The following is a 21,147-nucleotide window of genomic DNA, read 5'->3' as shown; positions in this document are numbered from 1 at the left end:
TATTATTTCATATCAGTGAAGTATCCTCTTGCTAGGCGTTTTATCACGCACAGCGTGGGGAGGTTTAGGTGTTACCTCCCATGCAGGAACAATGAAGTGTTTAAATATTGACTCTGGCTCTTTTTTCTCCTCTTTCACCTCGGGTCAAGGCTGAACCTTGACGCTGTGTTTGCTCTCTCTCTGTTCCGCTGATCTTGGCAGTTTTCCTGTAACTATCTGAGTGTGGAGATCGTTCTCTGACAACATCATCACAAAGGCAAAGAAAGGGGGGAATTTTTTTGTGTGTGTGTGTGTGTGTGTGTGTGTGTGTGTTTCACCCCCATCCTGTGCTCTGAAATTCCTATTTTCGAGTCGGTGTTTGCACTTGTGAAAAACTGACTAATTTAACCCATAGTACTCACACCAGGTGTCACACCCCTATGACACTGAAAGGCATACATTTTTACATTTTGTTCTTTGAACACAGTGTTAAATTACTTTGCAATCGTGCTGTAAGAAAAATTAAAAAAAAAAAAAAAAAGCCCCAAAATGGAAGCAGAGCAAACGAGTGCTTCTAATAATAACAACAACTAACACATAACACAGGGCCATGCAGAAGCTAGGAGCCTACAACTGCCTGGTTCACATACCAATGTGTAAATCCTTCATAAACGAGTGAAAACTTTTTGTGCAATTTTCTACTCGCCAGAAAAGAAAAAAAAAAAACCCACAAAAATTGTTACATTTCTACAGAAAAAAATAATAAATTGGAGCATGTTTGGCAGGTTAGGCAGAGGCATGAGGAGTGTGAGAGGGAGAAGATGAAGGGGAAGAGGAAAAGTGGCACAGCAGGGAGGATTTCTCCCACAGTGAGCCTGAAGAGACTCGAAGATACACAGCAAAAGACCACATGCCTGCACCCATCCCATGCTTTCACTTTCCGCGGTGGTTAACAAGTGAGAGCACGTGTCATGAGAAAAGATCTGACAATTAGATCACAAGGAAGGCTGGGAGTGTGGGGGGGAGGGAGTCACTGGTTTCCAATAAAGGAAAACTGGCACGCAGCGGGAGAGTGTAGATGGCCCGGGGGGGTTAGAGGGTCGACAGAGAGAGCGAGGAGGGGCTGGGGAGGGCTCAAGAGTGGTTAGGCCCTCTCAGTGCATCGGCTCCTCCTGGGAGGGCGAGTTGTCTGGCTGATTGAGCGAAGCCTCAGCGGTTGGAGAATCACCGCCGTCCTGGATGCCGGTCTCACTGGTGGATGGTGATGGGGTCATCTTGGTCTGAGGCAGGAGGAAAGAAAACAACGTTGGTTTTACTCTGCTGGAATTACAGCTACTAGAACAGAGAGCACACACCAGCATCTGAAATGAATCTCACTTTGATCCGCTGACTTTGATCAGGCCTCGTTTATTAGGCCGTGGCAACATTTAATGTTTAAATAAAGGAATATTTAAATGAAGCCATCACCTTTAAAAAAGCAACTCAACTTAAAATGTTTGTTTTACGGCTCTGCACGCTAAATCCCAAGATCAAAGATTTTCTGCAGCATTAAACTCGTCACATTTAATGCAAGATGTTGCATTTTACTGCTATATTTTTATAATCCCTGCATATTTTTAACCATCGTTTTATTATCATCATCTGACAACCTCTCAGATTTCAGTAGGGGGCACTCAGGGGGATCATTTTATGTGAGTGTGCACAGAAGCTGTGCTTCATATCCTTTGTAGTGGAAGGTGTGATATTTTCTGACTCATCCAGAGCACAGAAATGTGTTTTTCTCACCACTAACTTAGACCAGTGCACAGTGGGTCACTAATTGGGATGATAAGATAATTGGGATCCAGCTACCTGCAGTCAGTGACATCTTCTCGGCCCGCTACATAAACAGGAACACTAACGTCACCAGATACCCAACCCACCCTGCACACCGTCTCATCAAACTCCTGCCATGTGGTAGGAGATACATCAACATTCAGTCACACGCAACCAGACAGAAAACAGTGAGAGTATTACATGACCCTTAAATAACTGTGGGAACTTATATTGCACAACATTTTTGTGACCTGAATGAGTCAAATAATGTCACAGCTTCCACTACTAAGGATATGAAGGACACTGAAAGCCTTTATTGCTAAAGGAGGGTTCATAAAGCTCCTGTACCCCTAGTGCTGGTCCCAAGCCTGGATAAGTGGCAGGACTGATTCAGGGAAGGCTTCTGACATCACCCACTGGTTTTTAAGGCCTCGAATTGAGCATTTTGACATCCACTATCTTATTTTTATTATTTAAACCAGACACGTGGAGCGACAGATGGATCTAACTAAGAAACCAAGGACACTGCGTGCTCTCAGAAGCCACAAAGGCTCACTTTAAATCTTGATTAAAAAGTTATTTAAGAGCCGAATTCCTCTTTTCACGGACACTGAAAAGAGAGGACGACGCCAAAATGCAGTGGAATACAGTTTGTGTGCAGAATAATGGTGCGTTTCTGACTCCTAGCCATTCTACATCCACACAGGCACGTCTGCAGACGGCATCAAGGTCCTTTATCCAGCCGTTACCTTCAGAGTCTCTACTTTCTCCTCAAACGACCTGAAGGTTGGTGCGTTTCTGTGAAAGGAAAAAGACAGAAGACAGAGAGGAGAGAAAAAAAAAAAGATGACTGAAGTTATCACACATAATCACACCCAGACGAGATGCAGACACGTCTTCCTTTCAAAAGGAAAATAGAGCAGGACACCCACTGCAAGCACAGCCTTTAAAGGTCATGTTATCTGATACTCGATACACACAATGCGGGATTTTCTAAAGTGACCCCATTCTTCTCTGTTCAGCTGAGAAAGTGCTAAGAGGGCTTGTTTTTCATGCAAACACACAAAGGGAATACAGAGCGAAGAGGGCGAGAGGACAGTCTTCCGAAAAGCCTCTCGTGTGCGTGCGCTCTCGAGCTGAACTTTCGGATTCACCAGGAGAAATTTTTGATTATATTTACAGACCAAATAAGAAATAAAGTTCTTTCAAAACCTGGTTACATGTGTGTGTGTCCAGGTTTTGTGACAGCAGAGCCATATTTAGGGCAGAACTTTCTTTCCAAGTGCAGAAAAACAAAAACCAGGCGAGCAGTTTGTGCAGGTGGGCGTTTCCCTGCATCTTCATATTTTCTTCTTCTTCTTTTTTTAGATTTCTGTTAAACCTCTGAGCCTGACGAAACAGCAGCGGCCTGGCGGAGCGAGATTATTAAAGCTGCAGCTTCACTGATAGCAGATAAAGTGGCTTTCACCAGCGGTCTCTCGGTATTATTAGGGTACGCTGTCAGGCCTTATTTTATTTAACAGGAAACACGCTCTTCTGTCTGTCTACTGCTGCCCACAGACACTGAGCAGCCGCCAACATTCACACGAACTGGTTCGGGTTCTCTTACCTCATGACGGGCATGCTAGCCGAGTGCTGCAATGACTTTACGCTATCCGACAGCGTTATTGAGGAGAAAAGAAGGAAGTGTTAGTGGTCATCTTAGCACAGCGGCAGCAGAGCGTGCACAGAGCGAGAGAGCACAACATACAGCACAAACCCTCATTTATTCTACCGAGTGCATAAATCCTATAAATCCCACTTTATCCAATTAAGATTGATTGTGTATTAACACAGCGGGTACGTGTTAATCCTGTGAGTTATGGGTGAGTATCATGTCATCAAACGCACGCACACACAAAAGGACAACACATGCACACACACACACCCTTCTGACCCCTGTCGGGCCCTCAGTAGCCCCCACCCCCCCATGGCAACCAGCCCCGAGTCTTTGAGGCTGCTCTTCTCAGCACACTGCAGCTTTGAGAGGACTAATAATCTTGTTTGCGGCTCAGTAATCCAGAGAGAAGAAGGATGACAGGGGAGGGGAGACACACTAAGACACGAGAGGGAGGATCAACAAGAGATACATCTCAAATGCAACAATCTGCTGTTGATTTTTTTTTTTTTTTAAGCCGGGTTTAATCAGGAATAATTCACAGGAAGTGCTGCGTTTGGTGCTCTGAACGCACAGTTTGACACCTAACCCACCGGGACATATGCCCTTTAATAAGAAGTGGTGCAACAGGCTAATTAGATTTGAATAAAACACATTAGTGCATAAAAACACCCCTGATTTCAGTTCATTCTGCAGAATTTGATTTAAAAAAAAAAAAAAAAAAAACATGCAGGAAAATGTCCAAGTTATTCATGCAAATTGAAATCGATCAGAAGAACGACCCCTGCAGTCCCACATTCAAACACATTTCATAAAGATGGTATGAAAAGAAAAATAAGATTTATTTCTCCTTTAACTGGCCTTAAATAAGTGAGCAGTCTTACCTAACTTTATTAGACGTATAGTGTGACCTGCAAAAGCCAAGCAATGCTGTAAGTTACTAACGCTTCTGTTGTTTCCATGCTGATTATCACACGTTTCTCATTTGTTTAACACAAACAAAGGCAGAATATGAATATACAGGAGATATGGAAGCCACTGCTTATGCTTTAAACAAAGATGTGTTTCATGTGGGCCTGCGGGTGCGTTATGAACGGAAGCAGGCGAGCTGTCTCACACTGTCCCCAGTTTTAAAGTTGTCACCTTAAAAACATGTCCTGACTCTGAATCTTGTTAAAATGAGTTTTGTTAGTGGTTAGTAAAGAAAGACAGGAGTGTGGTCTCTTAAACGCTGAGGAAGGACAGAAGGAAAAGAGGAGCTCAGGCCTTGTAGCCACTACAGGAACACATTTCTATCACATGTGATATGATGGACAGGTGCAGCACAGCGGAACCATTTTTACTGTGGCTTTTCAAAGGATTACAAAATATGATTCGCTGACATCTCCCCGTCTGACTCACCTGACATCCTCGAGCTTCCGGGTGATGGCTGAGCCCATATTTGTGAAAGCTGCTGTAGCCTTCAGACTCGCCTGAGACAGAGTTTCAGAAGTCCTCCTATAGCTGAAACAGAGAGAGAGAGAAAGAGGAGTGATGGGCGGCCAAAAAAATAGGATATGAGTGTGATGAAAAGAGACTGAAGGATCAAAGGCTGAAGAGACACGTCAAGGTCAGAAGTAAACTTCAGTGTCTTTTTCATTTTAAAGAAAAGCCGGAGAGCATCAGAATGCTGCTCATTTCCTTCCATGTGAATCCCATCGAACCATTTCAAACAGGCCACAGGCAGCCTGTCAGGAGCACTGACAGCTGTCTCCTCGTTCAGCGCAAAAAGAGCGTTTTCTCCACAGCACTGACAGTTATCCGTATTTTCAGAGCAATTAGAGAAAACGTGCAGGGTTGATGCATAAGAAAGCTGTCGATCAGGACGGGAAAAGGACAAAAATACTACAAAAAGTCTTTAGCAAACGCTTTCAGCCGGCTGACATGGAGGCATCCTGAAAAGCGCGCAGCTCAGTACTTACGCAGTGGAGGCAGTGACCTCCTGCCAGGTTTTGGTGATGTTCTGTTTCAGCTCATTAAGAGGAGTGATGCCCAGCTTCCTCTTAATTTCAGCCAGCTGCTTGTCTTTGGATGCCAGCACCTGGGACAGAGTCTGGATCTCATCTTCGACCTACACACACACACACAGACGTCATATTTGATTCTACATATAAATCTATACCCCAACATGTAAAGTCTGGCTCATCCAGTATTTGCCATTATAAAAAGACCCAAATTCAAAACACATTTTTTCCAGGTCATAAAACTCCACCATTGTTTAACCGCATGACCGTGGCGCCATTTCCAATTTATTTGGAGCCAGTCCCCACAAACACCACCGTTCTGCTGTTACAAATACAAATTATCTCATTAAATCCGCAGTAAATACATCCCTCGACAAATGAGCCGTTTGATCAAAATACTTTAAATCGACTGAACAGAATGACTGTTCTCCAAATAACTCGTTTAAAAAAAAAAATATTTTTTGAGCCTTTTAGCCTTTATCTGATAGAGGCGGACAGGACAGCATGGAGCCAGAGAGGGCGGGTGACAGGCAGCAGCAAAGGCCCTGAGGCTGAATCGAACCCAGGCAGCTGCAGAGAGGACCGAGCCGTTAGTACACGGGTCACACGCGCCACCAGGTGAGGTCCTGGAGCAACAACATTCAGCTGTTTTAAATAGCTGTGAACCGTTTTTTAAGTGAAAAGGCCTGAACTTAGCTTCTCAGTGGTTAAAGAGCATGGCATGTTCCCCCATGCGTGGGCTCTCTCTGGGTACTCTGGCTTCCTCCCACAGTCCATCCTGTCAGGTTAACTGATTATCCCAAACTGGGAGCGTGAATGTTTATCTCGCTCAGACCAACATCTCTTCTATTAAATCTTTGACCCCTCCTGACCTTAGCCAGCTCCTCCTGCAGCTCCTGACGCTCTTCCTCTGTCAAGTCGGGCGTTGTTGAGGACGCAGCGCCAACAGACGTCACTGCATCCTCTCCCACCTCTGGGGCCGAGTCCGGATGGCCCTGGGAACCTGGGAGGTAAAAAAAAGAAACGAAAGAAAGAAAAGAAAACAATGTTTTTTACTCAGCAAGAAGTGCAAAATTTAATGAAGTGATCTCTTTTTAAAGATGCACAGACATGTCTGGTGATTTAACATGTGACAGAGATTAAGGAGTGAAGCTTTCCACAATTCTTCCAGCTATACCATCTCCCTCACACACACACACGGCATATAGAGTACAAGCTTGTCTTGGATGTTGATGACTCTGACAGAGCTGTGCTCAGCAGGAACAAGAGCGCATCAATAATACAAAGGACTTTCTAGATGGAGACATCCTCGGCTCAGACAGTGTGAGAGGAGTTGTTGGGATCTGTGAAACAAAAGTACGACACCCAATAAGGATGTTCTGGGCCAGAAGTGAGCTGGAATAGGGGAAACAAAAATCTCTCCCTGAGGTCATTTTTATTTATTTTTGGTATCTAGTCAAATTATTTCAAGGAAGTTAAAGTATAGACGCAAAACCCAAAATAGGAGAGTATGAAAAAAAAAAAAGGAAAAAGGGGAAACCCCAGAGCTGAATAACTCAGTGTGAGGGGAAGAATACAAGAAAAAGGAACTGCTGGCGTGAACTTCATACACATACAGTGTTGTTACCTCAGCGTGGAGGCAGAACCATCACACAAAACAGAGAAGAGTGTAAGTTTCATTAAAGCGTTGGCTCAACCTAACGAGTAAGAGAATTTGGCCATGTGCAATTTTCTCAGCAGACTGGGGTTGTAATAATTATGTAATAACAGTGAAATATATGTAATAGTGCAAGAGTGAAATAAAGACATCAGGTGCAGCTTCTGTGTATTTGCAGCTGCTTATTATTATTCAGGATTTAAAAAGAAAAAGTGCATTTGAAGGTGGTCACGTAAGCAGCCAGCAGCCAATCGTTTTAGTTTGACCTGTTCACTGCATGAATATAGGAAATGTTCCTCTCAGTGACTGAGCTGTCACCCAGCTGGGGTCAGGATTTGGCATAAACAGCAAAAAGCACAACATCATTTTAGCCGGTGATACATTTTGTTTCCACACGGAGGCTGCGGTGAAACGCGCAATCTCGCCAAAAGGAATGGTACTTGAACTACATCTTCATCTCCAGCCTCCTCCTCCCACTTCATTCCAAATACTGAGGACTCCCTTTCTCTCTTTCAATGCAGACCACTGTGAAAACGTGAGATGGAGACAGAAAAAAGAGAAGAAAAAAAAAAAAAAAAAAAAATCACATAAATCTAGCAGTGCACACTCCCACAAAGACAGCGGGATTGCCTCACGCCGTCTGGAGAGCCGTTAATGAAATAACGTTCCTCTGCCTTCAAAACACACATTATTATCACGAGCTGAGGGAGCGGTGCCATTAATTGCTTCTCCTTTTACATTTAATTAACGCCAGGGGACAAGGCGAGCGGATTGGACACCTCACAAGTGCAAATATTTATATGTCAAAACACGCTTTGGCGAGAGAAGTGAATCCGAGGCAAATCGTTTCGACGAGGAAACGGAGATGGGCATTATGGTAATCAGGCAAAAAGAACCACAGAGGAAATTCTCATTTAGCCCTCAGTCCTGAAACCACCCCCTCTGTTCCTGTGGGGTGTTTCACTTCATCTGCCCTTAAGCTCTTTTCCACTCGCTTTTGAATTTACCCCCCTCTTCTTTCTACTAGTGATACAGCACTGACACCATATATGCAGACAAACCTGCATACTACAACATCACAATTTTGCAATATACACTTCCTGTTATAACGGCTGTACTTCAGCCAGATAAAGAAAAAAATAAGACACCACCCTTTTTTTGTAAATTTTAGTACACATAATGTTTTGATAACCTACAATATGCTGCTCAGGAACTCATTTTCTTCAAGCACATCGGGTTATGTAAAATTCTGGGCACCTCTGTAAATGTCTTGTAGGTGTGTTTCCATCAGTAGGTGCTAAGAGCATGAGAGGAAAAAAAAAAAAGAAACAAAGGGAGAGTCAGAGAGAGAAACAAATAGAGAAGTTTATATGCGAGTGTAGGCAGAAGTTTGGCTTGCGACATCAAACTGCATACTCACCCACATCCCTGCCCAACCTCTATGGTTTGAGCTCATTTCCTCTTAACAATCCTGCCCTATGAGCACCCAACTGTGTGTCTGTCAGTACTGTAGCGACGACGAAGACGTGCACTTAAATAGAGACCACGAGCTTTTTGATCGTCCCTCTTTTCCTGTGATAAGCGATAACCACGCTAATGCAGCTTTCATAAAGGGCCAGACGACACACCAATAAACATGGAAATCAATAAAGTATTACACAACCAGAATGTTACGAAAGAATAAGATAAGAATGACAGTGTGCATAGGAAGCTATTTGTTCACCTTAATGGGCTCTATTGTCTCATTTGAGTTATATCAAACTCAATCCTTGCACATTTTTGTGTGTGTGTCTGCACACAAACAGCTCCAAACATGACGAGGAACAACCTTTAAGATTTTCCATCTCTCTCTCTCTGTCAAACTTATTCTCATAAATACGACCTACCTCAAACGCCTCATGGAAATTTCATCAAATTTTGCACAGAGGTTTAATTGGACTAAAGAGTGAATTAATACTGTTAGTCAAAGGTTAAAGGTCACCGAGCACACTGTCAACCATAACCAATTAGAAGGAAATTTAGCATAAATGCTCAGCAGGGTAAAATGATGACATTTAATATAAAAGCGGCAACTTGACTGATACGTGCGGTTTTCTCTGACATTGTGGTGCCTAAAATATTGGCCACCTTATTATGTAAACAAACACGCAAGCGAACACAACAGGAAATGTGACAGTCAGCGATCCGGATACCTACAATCAAAACTCTCCTCTTAAGGAAATACTTAGAATTAGAGCTTGTATTAAAAGAAGCATCCAGCTGCATCGAGGCACTAAACCCATTCTGTGTTATTTGCAACTTTCAACAGTGCTAGCGTTAAAGAACATGAGGCATAAAAACTTCAGCATGAACAGAAACTACGAGGACCTGGGAACACTAAGACACATGGAGCGCGCACACAGCCAGGGAGCTGACGATGTCGTGACAAGGAACAGAGGAAGATGAGGAATTGAATTCACAGGTCAACAGGTGGAAACACAGCTGGAACTAATCTGAGTAACAGAACAGGAGAAGCAAAACTGAGCATAACACACGAGACGAGGCACCGTCAAAATAAAACAGGAAGTGACATACACATAGCGACCCAGACGAGGACATGAAAGCTTGACAGTAGGACAGGAGGTAAACGGACACGGAAGCACGTGACTGAGTGGGGAGACAAAGAACGTGGAAACAGGTACAGGAGACAGAACACAGAGACATGACTAAGACACGGAGAGAGGGAGAGGAAGACATAAGACAGGCAGGGGAACCTAAGGAAACGCTAAAGACAGAACATAGAGACGCAGACTATGACCAGCGGGACATGACAACAAGACTGACATCCACAGGAGACACCGAGGACAGAACACAGGGACGAGACATGAAAGGAAACTAATATCAGACTCAGAGACTCTAGAAAGAACCAAACTCAAGACTAAACCGTACAAAACTAAAACTCTTAATCATCTTCATGACGCAAAGGAAAGAATAATGAATTCACACAAAACTTGAAATCCTGGCTCACAGACCCAAGTACCATGACAACAGGAGGTTCCTACTGCAGCTGAATGAGTCTGTAATGGGAGGAATGATGGTTGGGGAACAGATGATGAACACTGCTGCCTGTGACAACTCGTTGGGAAAGGCTTAATTGTAAAAATGAGACAAAATCAAAGCATAACTTGATATGGACAGTCTGTACTGGACGTTGCAAAAATGTCACCCAATAACTTATGGTACAAACTGTGTATCTCACTCTGTGTCCGTCTTGTTCTGTCCTTTTCTGTTTATATCTAACTCAATTGGATAAATGTTCAAAGACAGCGTAATAAAGAGCTGAATAACTTTAAACTACTGTAGCGAATACTTCTCTTTTTCCCCAAAACAGAAAAACGGACAGTTTTACAGTCATTGCATCCTTATTTTCTACATTTCTAGGAAAAAGAAGGAAAACGCGGAGAGCAGTGAGGGCACGGCGCGCCGTGTGGTACAGCAGCATAATTATGACTGAAGTTTAAAGAGTTATGATGGTCTGAAATCGACACTGTCTGAGATCTAGAAACATCTAAATTGAGAGAATGCTGTCATACGCATCGCCGACAATCATCATTTGTTCCCTCCCCCTCCAGTTTGTGCCCCCACCCCAAATTCTTCCTGTTCAATGAACCAAACTCATGTTTTGTCTTTTTATCCAGCAGGCACACACACACACACACATACGCGAAAATCACACACCCTTCACTCGGCCTCTCCCTTCTCTCCTTGTGATTACCTCTGGTTTTGACAGCTGGCGAGCTGGGCGGTGTGTCGCTTAAGGCTGGGGAGAGGTAGAGATAGCTGGTGTTGACTCCTTGTTCAAAGTCAAACGGAGAGCGGTATTCCTCCAGAGGGTCCATGCTTTATTCTTTACAGCTTTCAGCGTGTCGCCGGCCGGAGCGACTACCACCTCCTTTTTACCAGCACTACCTAAGCAGAGCCAGCCGAGTGCTTATTGCTGATTGTTTGCATGTGACCCAGGCGCGTGCTGCTTGTGTCCGTTTCCTTCTTTACTAGACATGCGGAAACACACTCGAGTGTCCAAGTGTGTGCATGCACAAGGAAGGAGGTTTTGTATCGGCCCTCAGGTAGTCACAAGGTGAGAGTGACTACAGTGATGCCAATTTCTAAATATCGGTTTCTGTTTTGGGCCAAGGTGTTGTGAGCCCTTTGCTCCTGTCTTGCTGTTAATAAGTTACCTGTCCCCTCAAGCAGCTGTTGTAGCCGGCTCACACACACAGACACACAAAAAACACACCCTCCCACTTCCTCTCCACTATAATCCCAAAGGTCAGTTCTTAGTCCATCCTGCAGACCGTGAGCGCCATCGCTGTCATTTTTGTGTGCCTAGCTGCTGTTGCGATACTGCACGGTACTCCTGTTCCAATACTCTTGGGTCCCGCCGCCAGTTCCCGCCCTCCCTCGCTTCCCAGCCTGTCAATCGAGGAGGACATGAGAGCGACCCCATTAGTGTGGGCCGGTCATGCGATGTGATTGTGTGGGGGCGCATTAGATGAAAAGCATAATCTGCAGTGTCCCAGATTACAGCAAAGCTCTAATCCAGGGTGGACAGTCCAGCTTGAAGCAGCGGTAATGCTAGTCAGCTAGAAAGGAGAAAAGAGGGTGCCAGAGGCTACGCGAAGTGGTAGAGGGAACAAGCGCTAGATTGTGTACTCACACAAACTGCTTGCCACAATGGCATTCTCTGAACTAGAAAGCTCCTGTAATGCAAGACCTTCATCACATGAAGACAAACTCTAATCGAGTTTTTCCTCGCCTGAAAGCAGACTTTTTCTTTTGCGTTACGACACGGCACAGAGCCGTGACATAAAGCAGGTATTTAGGCTGCACGAAGAGAGGAAAACATAAGTGCAATCCTTGTCACATTTCAATCAAATGTGCAAAAGGCAGCGTAGATGGCAACATATTAGACACTGAAGCTTTCAAGGTTGCGTTGAAAAAGAAAAGCAGCACAAGTTTTATGACAGTGAACGGACAGAATCCCTGAAAGAGTTCGAGAGCATTGTGGAAGGAGGTACAAAACAAACATCGGCTAGTTTAAACAGAGTGAAGCGGACTCAAAGCAAGATCATATACTGAGTTTTTACTGGTTTGAAACTGAGGTCTGGGGATTATCAGCTCAGTTACCCACCTAGTAATTTACCTTTAGTTAACAGACGTGTCAGACGATGACTTTCCTGTTAGTTCCGGACGGGGGGGGGCTATCCAGGCAATCACAGGGAAAACAGAAAGGGTTATATCAAACCCCTCTTTAAAGAAATGCATTCAAATATATTTCAATTACTACCCTGGTGATTTTCCTTTGGGGAAAGCCCAAAACGCTTCAGTAGATTTACGATTTTTTATTTCTTCCCTGATGTATAATAAGTAATCCCAGCAGACTCAACCACGGATGTAAAATTGCCCTAAAATTACTCGATAACTTTGGAAAGATGTGCTGCAGCACCAGTATTGAGCAGCATTAAAACTGAAGTGGTAAAGATTTAAACTCTGCAAAGGTATCGCTGCGGGGAAAATTAGCACATTAGTACAGAAATATTCACAGGGAGAATTTAAAAACTATGTACATAAATCACGAGCTCCCTTCAGGCCTGTGCAGCCACCATTCTTCTGTGCAGAAAGCCAGACGTGCATGTCTGCTTGATCCTCTCCAGGAAATGCCTTACATTTAGAGAGAAGGAGCGGTGCTCTCCTGAAAGTATTGAAACACTAGGGGACAAATTCCACGATTAACTAGAGTAAAAAAAGTTGACATTTTTTCCTCCTACATATTTTGTACAACCCAACATTTGAGTCTCTTTAAATCAGTACCTGTGGATAAAGTTAAACACAGCAAGAAAACTCATATTGAAAAGTCTTCGATATTAGACCGAACTTATCGAGTTGCTCAGTTTCTGAGGCAGCAAAGAAAATCAACATTTTGCACCACCAACCTTACTGTAAGATACAAGGCTCTTCTGCAATGCTGTTCTTCTGCGCCTTTTAATCCACAGGCCTGATCCGTTTCCTGCATGTTCACAAGGAAACTCAAATTCTGCCTTCTTAGAACCAAAGGCTGGTTTGTGGGAAAGCCTCCCATGTGAATGTTTGCCCTCACGTTCTCACTGTAGATGAACGCGCTTTGAGCTACCTGCAGACACTGCGGTGATGTTTTTTGGTTGGTCTGCTGTTTGGTTGGGCAGATAGGAAAACGGTTGAACTCTGCACCAGCAGTAGTGACACATTTTCCACTTTCAAACAATTTGGAGATCCTTTTTAAATCCTCATCAGACTAAAACGAATCCAGATTTTTTTTTCTAAAGCTCTTGGTCTGATGGCATCCCACACCTTAAAAAGGAAAAATACAAATAAAAAACACAGCACTTGCTGAATAGGCAGGTTATAGTTATGGTCTGATCTCATTTTCATACAAAATTATAAAAAGGATTACATTTGGACTGGTTTGGACTTTTAACTGTAAGCAATGTTTCAAAGACATCAACATGCCAACCAGCTGAAATGTGGAAAAAGCCAATAATCTTAATGGGATGTACTTATTTTTCTACTTAACTGTACATCAAAGTGATGAGCATGTTCATTTTTTCCATTTGAGGAAAACAGGTGACTAAGAGTAACTCAGTATCAAAGAACCCCCATCATGGCAGCAGAGGTATTACAACGATGGTGACAGGGAGATGATGAGTTTCAATGTAACAGCAAACCCTACAGTACACATGACAAGTCTGTACAATAAGTTGTTGGTCATATAAGGCTAACTAGCATAACACTACAGCTACACTAGACAGGCTCCACAACACAGCTTTTCTATTTAGCAAGGTCAACCCAGAAGTAATGCGTTTGCAGTCACTCACAGCAAACTATCAAGCCTCAACGTGCAAACAACAGTCCAATATAAACGCCTCAGTAAATGTACGAACACATTCTCTTAAAACAGTCTAAATGACTCGTATTACTGGCACTTCTTCAAGTACTCCAGCATACAAACAGCCTCCAGTGCTGAGAGTCATTACACATTCACTTGGCGGCTGCAGGTAATATTTCTCTGGCTTCTGTAACTTTGGGATTTCCTGACAACAGATATTTTCCCCTCTCAACTGGCATTTTATGACATTCCCCACAAGTCAGCCACAACATAAACAATAAGAAATTACGTCCCTCGGTAGGTTTGTTTTTGTGACTTTGCATACTCCCAAAAAGAGGAAGTAGTGTTCACAAAGACTTTGTGGTTCACATTGTGGAAGCCAGACGAGGGACGGGTAATCAGAAGGAAATGTGAAAGAGCTGAAAGTGATTGTTTCAGGCAGAATATGAGCTGAAAGCCTGTATGAGGGGGTCGGTTTAGCAGAAAAAAATATTTTCTTAAACTGGGAAGTCTCAGAATACAAATATAGAGGTAAATATGAATACAAGAGGTCCTCATTAAGATGCAAGCGCAAATACTTTTCTACAAGAATCCTTCTGTACTGAAACGGATCGAACCAGCACACTCATTTTTCTATCTTAGCAAACAGTATCTCTCTCAGCTAGACTGGACAGGCCTCCCAACATGATGAACTCAACATAACTCTGTAGCCCTCCTGATCAGTGGAGCCCCTAATCCATGTGATACTTGTTAAAACAACGCACACAGACACACGTGCACACAAACCAGTACGCTTGTATAGCTATATTATTAATAATGATGAAAGTCAAGGTCACAAATCAGACATTTTCACAGAATAAGTTCATGCCATTAAAACATCCCATTTGATTTATAAGACAAACGGAAACACAAATCAACCCCTGCCGCGACTGTGACTGTAAACACAAACAAACAGCCATTTTAGAGCGGCTAATGAAGCACAGCGCACGATCAATTACCTTACTATTCAAAGCAGGGCCTGTCACACGATTAGCCTAAACAGGAATCATGAGACATGGATAACTGTGGATACTTTGACTAGGCCCACAAAGCATGAGATGTGCATGATGGGAAGTGGCTACACCTCAGATGGACACCGATACTGTACATGTGCATTCAATCTAGACTCTTGGCTACACGACTTAAGACAAACATGGAGATGAAAGCTGATTAAAGTTAGTCTGACAGGCTGGAAAAAAAAAAAAAATCTCCTCTCGATCTGTTGCTTAAATGTGAAGCAGCTGCTTACAGATGGTTAGTGCACAACTGGAAACAACTGGAAACAGCTAACCGACCCAGAACACAACTGTACATGAACCATTCAAACTGGAAAAGGGTGTCAATCCTCTCATCTTTCAAACAACAGTAAACACTAAAAATGGGTTGTTTCTCCAAATACAAGGTCTAATGTATGGCAACAGATTGGAAAGCTGTTGCTGTGTGGCCTACTTCCAAAACAGATTCACCATCTTACTCTATTTGCACTACAAATACAGGACATGGTGTATAGAGCAGCACGGTAGTACAGCACATTAAAAAAGTAATGAAACCAAAACTTTCTGCAGTCATTATACATCTTAGCCGGGCTTAAGATGATACCAATAAACGCTAAAAGTTTAAGTTTTTCCCTGATTGTGTTACAAAACCTTAAATAACTGAAGTGATGGAGTTTAGATGAAAACAGCAGGTATTGGACAGGAAAAAAGGGTCTGCCAAACCTTCTACTGTCATGTAAGGTACCAATTAAAAGATAATGAAAGCAGGGACAGAAGTAACCTGAAATAAAAAAGAACTTTTGGTTAATTGGGAGTAATAATTTATACATCTCTACTGAACTTTCTTTTAAATAGTTTATCAAAGTTTCTGTCTGCAGTCTTTCACTGGAAAATAAACTACCAGGCAGGTGAGAGTGCTGCTTGGCCAAATCTCACAAGTCGGTGAAAAATTCTCCATAAAGCTGTACTGAAAGTAGTGGAATTTAATGACCTTTGAGTTTCTTTTTCGTTCAGTCTAACAGAGCCTGATCACTGCATTTTACTGCTGAAATGTCAAACAATTCAGATAAATATTAAATGCATTGCATTGTAATGTATATATTTAGGTTAAAAGCATCTTTGCCTGAGTATTCTCTCAAACTTCAGACATTTTGGACCAGCATAAAGTATCTTATACCATATTTCCCAATGTTTTCTTTCAGGCAACTATCAGGTCCACGTACAAAGTTTTCAAATAGACAGCTGGTGTTCCCTTTAATCTTTGAAATGAAATTTGCAAACCTGGCGACACCAACGTTCAAAGTTACAGCTTTCAAGGCTACAGCTTCTCGCATACATCAAACCCTTCAAAAAGTCCTTTTAAAATGATCTACGACAGCCATGACTGCTGACAGGTGTATTTCTGAGTAGACTTCAAATACTAATGGTTTTGGTAAACACACATCTGGTTTTCACTAAATGGGAGGTCCAGGCCAGACAGCTTGTAGCCCAATATGACATTTGTTGGCATGACTGAACAAATCATAGCAAACCTTTACATACACACATGCAGTGTTTGCAGCTTTTAAAGTATGATTTGGCTGTGCTGAATGTATTTCCAGCTCAAACGACCGGATCTGCATTACTGGGGTGGGGATGTTGTTTGTGAGAGACTTCCTCTGACAGCTGAAAGCAGACAGTTGTGCATCGCAGAAATCTAATAACGCCAAAAAATGTTGGCTTCTGCTCCTGATCAATCTCATTAGACTGGTAGCTGAAAAACAACACGGGCTGGTGAACCTGACCACGTCCTTTCTGAACTGATTCAAGCCACAAGCCTGTATGCAGAAAATGAAACAGGCAACATTCAAAACAACAATAAAAGTTAGTCTGGAGTACAAAAACGTTCTACAGTCCTTGACATTGACCTGGAACAATATGACTGAGTGAGAAGGCGTTTAGGTTCAGGCATCTATCAGAGTACCAATAACCTCTTTGTAGTCTATTCAAGCTCTATAAATGTTGATGAACAAATCAAGATTAACAAGATCATAAGGCACATCTGAGTCAACCACAGATTTCACTGAACCTGAGTTTAAGGGGAAAAAAAACATTCACTATGGAAAAAATAACACTATACTGCAAGAAAAAGGGAGGACACAAACACACACGTTTGTTATCTAAAGATCATCTGCACAGAGACACACAATCAGGGGAGAGCAGACTCCTTTGAGAGGCACTAGTCAGAGCACTCTCCGACCTTGGTCCTGCAAAAAACCTGTTCACCAAGTTATTTGCAAATGCTTTACCTGAATTACTGTCAAAGGATTGAAGCATCTAACCTATGAAACCCTCCCTTAAAATAAATAAAATAAATACATAAATAAATAACGTAAAGGGAGGTTATTGTATTGAAGCAAGCAAATACTTGCCACTGAGCGGCCTCAACTTCCACGAGAAGGATGCAGGTACAGATGGTAGTAAAATACAGCTACCATACCAAAAGTCTGACCTTGAAACAAACTTGGCTGCCTGTACAGCAGTGTGACTATAAATTCAGAGAGCACAGCAGTTCCTATGATGATATTTAAGGTGATAAAATTACATCTCGAGAGGCAGATCATTTACTTTTGCTGCCTAGAGAGGTAAACAGACACCACCTCAAGGCTGCAGTAAAGTTAGAGATTGGCAAAGAGTTTCCCCTTTATCTGATAACTATGCAATTTCACTTTCTTGTGATTACTTGTGGTACAGGCCTGTTTTATTGCAATTTTGATGAACAATAGCCTGTAGTGCAAGTGTGCACGGCCTTAAAAGAAATCTGGCATTCACCCTTTTTCAAACTGTGTTTTTTAAGGTCACATGCAATGACTTATAAAACCACTAAAAGACAAGATATCTAACTGGTGCATCCGCTGCACGCACATAGTGAAAAAACATGTCATGTGGGAAGGGAAAACCCTCCAAAGCATACCACAAGAAACCTTTATGAGCAAAGAGAACCCAGATCAAACAGTTACTAAGATACCATTTACTTAAGGATGTATTCAGGACCTGCAACTCTAATTCAGGAATGGGCTTCACAAGCGTGGCATTTAAAGCCAAGTAAAGCATTCTTTTCTATTGTGTCCACTGGCAGCAACACAGAAAGTGATGCAGAAACACACCTCATTTCTTCTGATATGGAGAAGCACAAATTATCAATCAGGAACCAGTTACATCAATAATTCTGGTGTTCATACGCAACATTTGTTCTGGCTTTCTCTCTCTGCGTTATTAAAAAGGGAAGAAGAAAGAAAAAAAAAAAAAAAAAAAAAAACACAAAACAACTTTCAACCATCAGAAAATTACTTTTGAGAACCCAGAGGAGGGTGAAGGCTGTTTGTGCTGCAGGGAAATTTGGTCAAAAATTCCAACATGACATTTTAAATGAACAAATAAAACTCAGATGCTTTGCTTCTTTCCACAAGCACTTTAGTGCAAATGAAGTAGAATAAAATAATACAAAGATCAGAGAAGAATGGATCATGCTGTTTATGAGTAAAATCACAAAATGTTGGACATACAAGCTTTTTTGTGTGCAAATGTGGACTTTTCTGTACTCCAGCAAAGACATATGGACTTGAGACAGGAGCAGTTGTGTTTAAGTACATAAGAGAGCAGAACAGCTGCTTGATAGGAAAGCAAACGTGCAGGAAGAGAAACGAGGTGAAAGACAGAAATGCAGGTAGAAGACACTCAGGATACCTGTGGTTAACTGAACTGTGCTATAGTTTGGCACGAGAAAAATCAGCAAAACCCACAACTCACAACCACTTTGGCACAGAATAAGTGTTCGTAAATTTCAAAATAAAACTTTTTTTTCAGTGTAAAAAACCATTTGAAAGAGCATAAGAGCACAGCGTGACTTGTCTAAACTAGTTACAGCAGTGAGCTGTCAAACAGGTGTAACCCATTCTTACAGGCTACGCCGTCAGTTACAAAATATGTTGTTGACTAGTGTTTTACTGCTTTTCTTCACTGCCTGTTTTTAACTCACACAAAAACTGAAATGTGCGTTTATGGTTTCACCTAATAAGTTAATGGGTGGTTAAAAAACAAATTGTGGCGTGACACCGCACTTCCGTGTCATTTTTCTAGAAATCTCTTGCAGTGGTGCTGCTGAAAAAAAGTTATTTACTTCTTCAAATTCTTCAAACTGTTGTCCGTCACAAAAATAACTCACTTTATTCGTATGGCGAGAGGTAGCATATGCTCTCAACGAACTAACTCGAGTCACAGCACAAAGTTAGCTAGTCCGCTAACTTTTCTCTAAGGAAAAAGTAGTTTTAAAACATCTATTACGACACTGGCACACGTCGATGATTTAATTACCTTTGTCTGCATCCTCCATTGTCCGTCCAAAGCGTTGTTTCTCGTCGATTTCTACTCAGGGTCCGCAGGTTGTTCACTTTCCTGCTGTGGGTCTTCCTGTTCTCTGCCTCATGTTGCCAGGCAGCCCGCCGTGCGGGGTGGGGTTCGCGGTGACGTCAGCACGCAGCAGTGTAAACAGAAGCAAGCACGTGGATCAAGTTTTAGCCCAACAACAATGCAAAGCTGCGCAACAAGGACACGTCATTATTTGTGTTTCTGTTTTGTTTGTTTTTTTGTTTTTTACTGTACAACAAGAGTATGTATATGTATATGTAAAATGTATATGTATCTGCAATAGTGTAGTAGTATATATATGTTGTTTTATTTTTCTTACAGATACAGTGTCAGGTAAAATACGAAGAAGACTATGACACATGCAATCCCAATTTTTATCATGGCTGCCTTAAATATTAGTTTCTATTTCTTTTTTGTTTTTCTTCTTTTTGTTTCTTTTTTAGAGTTATATATATTCGGCTAAATATTGTTTTGAACATATCTTTCTTAAGCTCAAACTAACCTCCATTTACAATCAAGTCAACTCAAGATTTATTTCTAATTTTAAAGATACAGCCAGTCATTGCTCTGCTGAGACAGAATTCACTGCCACCTGCAAGGCCTGCTGTTCATTTGATGCGAGATGACACACTGCATTTTAGTATGACAGAATCGAAGGAATTTCAGTTATTTTTCCTTTTAGTTCCATTATATTTTTATTTTCCAGCTGATAGCTTGTACGGGCTAGATGAATAAACACACACACTAGCCATACAAAACATTCCTTGTCTTCTTCTCGGGGATTTACCCACTCCTGTGGGATATACAATCCTCCACGTTACTGTCATCCAAACCCGGGTTAATTCCCACTCTTGTTCACACGCTGTGTGTGCAAAGCTCTTAATTGGGAAGCAATGAAACTATACACCAAGCAATGTGACACACACTGAGGGTGAGAAAATACGCTCAGATGAAAGAGTGCCACCTACTGGATCTCGTTTTGATCACAAGGAGTGGGAGACGAGCAGATACGCGAGAATACAAGGCTGGAGTCTCCAGAGAATGACGCTTCGCGTCCAAACGCATTGCGTGACTTTATTTCAGACACGCGGGTTTCAAAATATATATACAAAATCTCAGTTAATGAATAACACCTTTGTTTTAGGGTTCAACATGCATCAGCAAACTCAACAAAGGGGATCTTGAAAAAACACACAAATGCAAATGTACTTCGAGCACATACAAAATATAAGGCAACATTCTTACACACACCGCATAAAGCTCAGAGGGAATATTGTGGTGTTGAATGTCGAATCTTGACTTAATATTAGTGTAGTGTAAGCAATTTTGTTTGGAATAAATATCTCGGTTAACATGCTTTTATGTATATTTATTGGCCCCACTTCTTTATATTCAAATGCCAACCTTTATTTATTTATGTATAATACATATATTCACTATAATAAAAAGTAAATAAATGGATAATATAAAAAAGACACCCGACAAGTTTCCTACTGCAGACATTCGTGAATGTTGGGACACCCCGCCGTGAGGAATGTGATTGGACATTTGCGGTCTAATAAAACAAACAGACATCAGATGAAAAGCATGCGGAAAATGGGTGTTTTTTTTAAAGCACAAAAGACCCCATGCTGATCTACCCCCCCGTCATCTTCCTTTAAAAAGCCACCACCACCACCACCAACACGTCCCCT

General features: G+C 42.1%; 1 protein-coding gene across 3 annotated transcripts; it reads right to left on the bottom strand.

The window, feature by feature from the left end:
• Nucleotides 1-295: 295 nt before the first annotated feature.
• Nucleotides 296-21,085, bottom strand: tpd52 (tumor protein D52). Of its 3 annotated transcripts, none has more exons than XM_084919186.1 (7): nt 19,400-21,085; nt 6,327-6,457; nt 5,413-5,561; nt 4,853-4,954; nt 3,404-3,445; nt 2,544-2,592; nt 296-1,259 (listed from the first exon to the last, which is right to left on the bottom strand). In XM_084919186.1, the coding sequence occupies exons 1-7, from the start codon at nt 19,416-19,418 to the stop codon at nt 1,134-1,136; spliced, it is 618 nt and encodes a 205-aa protein (XP_084775312.1). In that variant the 5' UTR covers nt 19,419-21,085; the 3' UTR covers nt 296-1,133. The 3 variants fall into 3 exon arrangements, with proteins under 3 accessions (XP_084775312.1, XP_084775309.1, XP_084775310.1); XM_084919183.1 differs by lacking the exon at nt 19,400-21,085 and adding an exon at nt 10,866-18,295; XM_084919184.1 differs by lacking the exons at nt 3,404-3,445; nt 19,400-21,085 and adding an exon at nt 10,866-18,291.
• Between the last annotated feature and the right edge of the window lie 62 nt (nt 21,086-21,147).

The sequence above is a fragment of the Perissodus microlepis genome, chromosome 22, assembly GCF_051167445.1.
Source record: "Perissodus microlepis isolate ML-2025 ecotype Zambia chromosome 22, ASM5116744v1, whole genome shotgun sequence".
Classification (NCBI taxonomy): domain Eukaryota; kingdom Metazoa; phylum Chordata; class Actinopteri; order Cichliformes; family Cichlidae; genus Perissodus; species Perissodus microlepis.
This window is presented reverse-complemented; position numbering and strand designations above follow the sequence as displayed.

Bases quoted from the DNA above. Each gene is read 5' to 3' on its own strand.
- tpd52 (XM_084919183.1), bottom strand. From the start codon at position 10,989: ATGGACCCTCTGGAGGAATACCGCTCTCCGTTTGACTTTGAACAAGGA. The intron at 5,562-6,326 runs GTCAGGAGGGGT...GTGTGTGTGTAG, and splicing joins TGCAGGAGGAGCTGGCTAAG to GTCGAAGATGAGATCCAGAC. The intron at 3,446-4,852 runs GTGAGTCAGACG...GCTGTCGGATAG, and splicing joins CGGAAGCTCGAGGATGTCAG to CGTAAAGTCATTGCAGCACT.